This window comes from Triticum dicoccoides, chromosome 7B (genome assembly GCF_002162155.2).
Source record: "Triticum dicoccoides isolate Atlit2015 ecotype Zavitan chromosome 7B, WEW_v2.0, whole genome shotgun sequence".
NCBI classification, from domain to species: Eukaryota; Viridiplantae; Streptophyta; class Magnoliopsida; order Poales; family Poaceae; genus Triticum; species Triticum dicoccoides.
The window spans coordinates 633,582,758-633,587,954 of NC_041393.1; the positions used below are offsets into that span (position 1 = coordinate 633,582,758).

Consider the following 5,197-nt stretch of genomic DNA (forward strand, 5'->3'; position numbering starts at 1 on the left):
GTTTTTTTCTCTTTGTTTGACCGTGCGAGTCTTAAATGTTCGCTAGGTTCGCGTATTTATAAAATTTTCATCATGTGTTTATACAATGTTCATCGTGTATTTTCAAAAATCATAATCACCTGGTCCATAAATATCTTCGTGTGTGTCATATTTTTCATTTTTCAACTTTGCCAAACAAACACTTGATTTATGCATGCAAGTTGCGTTCTCATGTGCTAATAGAAAATGAACAAAGCATAAAGGTGAAAGCTACAGGCAGAGAGAGGTTTACATTAGCGGGTTATTTTCTACGCGATGTGCCACTCCAGCAGAAGTGCATTATTAGGCCTACAAATACTGACGCTCACGTGCTAGAAAAAACAAGTCACCAAAGACGCACAAGTTGAATTAAGGCCCAGGCCGTGAACAGGGTGCACTAAGCGCCGATGAGAAACACACAGACAACAAAAATCGAGACAAGTTAAAAAGATCAAGACAAGCAAACAAACAACGGACAAGGGGTGGGCTTGTTTATCTGTTAATATGAGATGATGTCATACTTAGATGGGAAGTAGCATATCACATCTAGATAAGATATAGTCAGACCCGATAGATAATGTGAAATATATGAGACGATTTGTGTGCGCGCCGTGCGGATTACGTGAGCATGACAAGGTGCTGCAGCGCCCGCGGCACCGGCGGCGTGTGGACATGTACGGTGCCCTCCAGCGCCTGCACGACTTGCACCATGGTTGGGCGCTGCGCCTCCTGGTCCTGGATGCACCAGCATGCCACCTTGCACACCCGCTCCAGCTCCTCTGGCATCACGTCGCCACGAAGCCGCAGGTCAGCCACGGTGCCCACCTCCCCTTCCACGACCTTCCTGGCGGCCCAGACCGGGAAGAAGGTTGACGATCCACGCCGCACAGTCCCCGCCGCATGCCGCACCTCGCTATACCCCTCAGAGTTGCGTCGTCCGGAGATGAGCTCGAAGAGCACCATCCCAAAGCTGTATACGTCCGCCTTGGCACTGATGGGCTGCCCGGAGATCCACTCCGGCGCGAGGTACCCGATGGTGCCCCGCATGGTCGTCAGCGCGCGGCTAAAGTCCCTCCCCACCAACTTCGCCATTCCGAAATCGGCGATCCTAGGGGACATGTCCTCGTCTAGCAGGATGTTCTCCGGCTTGATGTCGCAGTGTATGATGCACTCATGGCAACCGTGGTGCAAGTAGGCCAACCCTCTGGCCACGCCGATCATGATGCAGTACCGATCGCGCCAGCTCGGGCACGCGCCGCCGTCAAAGAGGTAGCCATCAAGGGAGCCTCTAGGCATGTACTCGTACACGAGCATCTTCTCGTCGCCCGACGAACAGAACCCGAGGAGACGGACGAGGTTCACGTGCTGGATGAGCCCCAGCGTGCTCACCTCCGTCCGGAACTGCTTGTCGCCCTGCCGCCCACCAAGACTTTCCAGCTTCTTCACTGCCACTTGGACTTGGGCCGTCTTGCCTCCTTTTTGCTCCTTCAGGATGCCGCGGTACACCGAGCCGAAGCCGCCGCCACCTAGCCTCTCCGAGAAGTTATTGGTGGCGGCATGGAGGTCACCGTAGCTGTACACGGTCAAGGACGACCCCTTCTGGTTTGCCAGTCGCCTCCTCCGGGTTAGCAGAATCCTCCAGGCTAGTATTACCGACGCACCCAGTGCGGCAACACCTACTAATGTCATGACAAGAACAAGCCATGACAATCTCCCGCCTTTACTGACCGTGTTGTGGAGGTCTCGCAATCCTGTTGCTGAGAGCCGGAGATAAACGTCCGATCGGGATACGCCGGAGTCCGTGTAGAGCTGCTGAAGGTTTCGGAGCTCTCCGTGCCAGACGGCGCACCTCCCGGTGGAGAAGGTATAGGCCTCGCAAGAGCAGCTCTTTTGGCAGGCAGACTCGCACTCTGCTTTGCTCTGGACAGCGCCCACGGCGAGCGAGTCGTCGGGGAGCTTCACGTTCGGTAGCACCACGAACCCGTCCGTCGTCGACCCGTTGTATGGGCACCAGAGCGGCGCGCTCCGGCGGCACCCACCGCTCCAGTCGCTGACCGTCCAGTCCCCCTCCGACGCCGGAGCGAACCCGGGTGGGCACCTGCACGACGGCTGGCTACTCAGGTCGCAGACCCCGAACGCCCCGCAGAGCGCGTACACGTCGCACTGCACGGTGGGCGCGGCCCAGAAAAGTTGCCAGTTCTGGGTCGCGGGCACCCAGATGTACTGCTTTGTCTGGCCGGTTAGTTCGAGCACCATGCGCGTGATGGTTGTGCTGTTGTAGAGCGCGTTGCTGACGCGCCGGTACGCCGGCGTCTCGACGTACGTCTGGTTGAAGAGGACGTTCCTCGTCGCCTCCGGCATGGTCGCGAAGAAGCGCCCCGTCCAGACGCCGCTGCGCCAGTACGTGCGGGACAGGTTCCACATGTAGAAGAACTCGCTGGTCCCATTGGGGTCCACCGTGTCGGTGAACATTCCCGGCGCAGGGTCTTGGGCGTTCCGCCACGACGTCAGCACCTGGTACTCGCCGGTGAGCTTGTTCTCCCCGAGCCACGCGTCGGGAACCAGCGTGTCCGTGGGGTGGTCGAAGCTCTGCCACAGCACGTTGGAGGAGTTGCTGCCGTCCAGAAGGACCAGGTTGCCGTTGTCGCGGATCTCCGCCGTGTTGTTCGAGCCCGGTGACGACGACGAAGACAGGTTCGATGACCACACGATGACCGGCGAGCCGGAGGCAAAGGTGGGACCGACGAGCTCGAGGTTACCATCGTCGGCAGAGACCCGGAGCTCGGCCGAGGCGACGCCAGACAATGGAGTCGCGCGGTTGCCGACCCAGACGACGGTCTGGCCGGGGATGTTCTTGTACCAGACCCCGAGGTAGAATCTGCCGTCGGAGCTGCCAGCGGGGCTGAACAGGCCGAGCTCGAACTTGCCCTGCGCCGAGGCCAGCGTGTCGTTGCCCTGCAGCGGACGCCGCGCGGAGATCGCCGCTGCACCCGGAGCAGGGGCGAAGCACAAAGTAAGCGCTGCGAAAGTGGCAATGATCAACGACATGGTGATCGGTGGATTTTACAGGCTGAAGGTGAATGGCCGAGACGGGCCGCAAGAAAAACGATCCCGCGAGCGACGCACGCGTGATGAGTGATGAACATTCGTGCATAAAACTTGTACCATTACTGCATTCGTCTGTCAAAAAGGGGCAACGGGATAGTTACTGATAGAGACTTTGATAATGAAAATATGGGACAAGTGGCTTAAATGCATGGCTGGTGTGTCGTTGAATTGGTCCGTGGCATGAACGGTCAGTGCCTTGCCGCGAGACCACGATATCTACCATGGCGAGGAACGTACAAAGCAGCTGGAAAGCTGGAAGGCAGTGGAGATCTTCTCTTTTATTCCTTTCTTCTTCTCCTTTTTTTTCTCTTCTTATTTATTTCTTCTCTTCTTCCTCTCCTCTTCTTCTCTTTTCTTCTTCTTTTTATTTTCCTTTTGGTAAGTGTTTGGGCCCGGTGCGCCGGCCGAAGCGCTCGGCCGGTCGCTTCCCTTTTTCACGCGTGGGACACGCTGGCAGGCGCGCGCTTAGTTGACCCAAACGTTTTTCACTTTTTTTCTTTTTTCTTTGCTTCTTCCTTCCGCCAGTCGTTTATCCCCATCTCATTATAGCGCGTGGAGCAGCTCGCCGTCGGCCATGGATATAGATTGCAACCCCGCTTGCCTTCCCACCTCCTTTTTCTTCCTTCTCCCTCTCTTCCCTTTTCCTCCTCCTCTCTTCCCCTTTTGTTGCAACCGGCGACAGGCAAAACGTCGGGAGGACCGAGGTGCCCGTGCTACAACCATGGCCACGGGGAGGAGCTGCAACCGCGGTACTGGGAGAGTTGCAAACGGTGTTTTCCCGTGCTACAACCATAGACACAAAAAGCTACATCCAGTAGATAAAAAAAGCTTCAACCAGACAACAAAATACAGAAAAAGTTACAACCGTTTGACAAAAAGCTTCAACCTGCAGATGAAAAAGCTTCAACCAGAGATTGAGAAATCTTCCTTGATGACGGCCATGTCATCTCCCTGTGATTTTGCTGCAACCGAATGATAGAGGAAGATTTCACCCAGGCGCTGCTCAAAATGAAAAAAGTTTCAATGGTTTACAGAAAAGCTTCCATCGTAGAGGGGAAAATCTTCAACCATTTGTGAGAAAAGCTACAGCCGTATCAATTTTTTGCTACCACCGTCTGTGTGTTTTGCTACATCCATTCATGCGACCATGGTGCTTTTTTACGACCGAGGCGTGACCGGCGACGACGAAGACGACATTTTTGTTGCAACAGCCTCGTTTTTTGCTACCAGTGGCGATGTGTTTTGCTACATCCATTCACGAGGCCATGGTGCTTCAAGCGCGGCGGCGAGTTCCGGCGGCGTTCACGGATTAGCTACAACTGCGGCGAGTGTTGCATGTGTCGATGGCCGACAGCAACGGAGTTGCGACGAACTTCATCGCCAAGTTGCGGCTGACGGCGGAGGTGGCTAGCTGCCATCCGCGGAGGGTGGGGGATGGGTGTTGCGAGGTCAACAGCCGGCGGGAGGCGGCCCGCGGTGCCGTGCGGCGAGGGGCGGGGGTGTGGCGAGGAGCGGGGGCGCGGCGAGGTGCGGCCTGCCGCGATGTTGTGCTGCGCGGCGAGGGGCGGGTGCAGTGCGATGCGGGAGGATTTTTTCAGAGGGATCTCGATCTCGATCACGCAGATCTGACGACCCTGGCTCATGTATCGGACGGCTGGTGCTGAACCGGCCCAACAGTTGGGCCGGCGCACCGGCGCAGATTAGCGCCCTTTCCTTTTTCCACTCCTTTTTCTTCTTCTTCCTTCTTCCTTCTTCCTCTTTTCTTCCTTTTCCTTATTTTACTTTTTCATCTACACTAACCTAAAATGCACTAACCTAAAATCGATATCTACTAATTAACAACCTAAATAAAAAAATTAATACATATATGAAAAAAAACATCATATGACAAAAATATCATATGCACAAAAAAACATCATATGAACATCATATGAAAAAACAACAACATATCAACATCATCACATATATGAAAAAAAACGGAAGGTCGCCGGACCGTGGGGCGGCGCGGCGCGGCGACGGCGTCGGGGCAGCGGTGGTGCGGCGCGGCGCGGGGCGATGATGGCGTCGGGGC

The 5,197-nt window shown here is 55.4% G+C and overlaps 1 protein-coding gene across 1 annotated transcript; it reads right to left on the reverse strand.

The window, feature by feature from the left end:
* Nucleotides 1-511: 511 nt before the first annotated feature.
* LOC119340930 (G-type lectin S-receptor-like serine/threonine-protein kinase At2g19130) lies at nt 512-3,066 on the reverse strand. Its single transcript, XM_037612827.1, has one exon. It carries the CDS (start codon nt 3,064-3,066, stop codon nt 637-639), a length of 2,430 nt encoding a protein of 809 aa, XP_037468724.1. The 3' UTR covers nt 512-636.
* Between the last annotated feature and the right edge of the window lie 2,131 nt (nt 3,067-5,197).

What these genes read in the sequence shown, in the direction of transcription:
- LOC119340930 (XM_037612827.1), bottom strand. Translation starts at nt 3,066, where the DNA reads ATGTCGTTGATCATTGCCACTTTCGCAGCGCTTACTTTGTGCTTCGCC.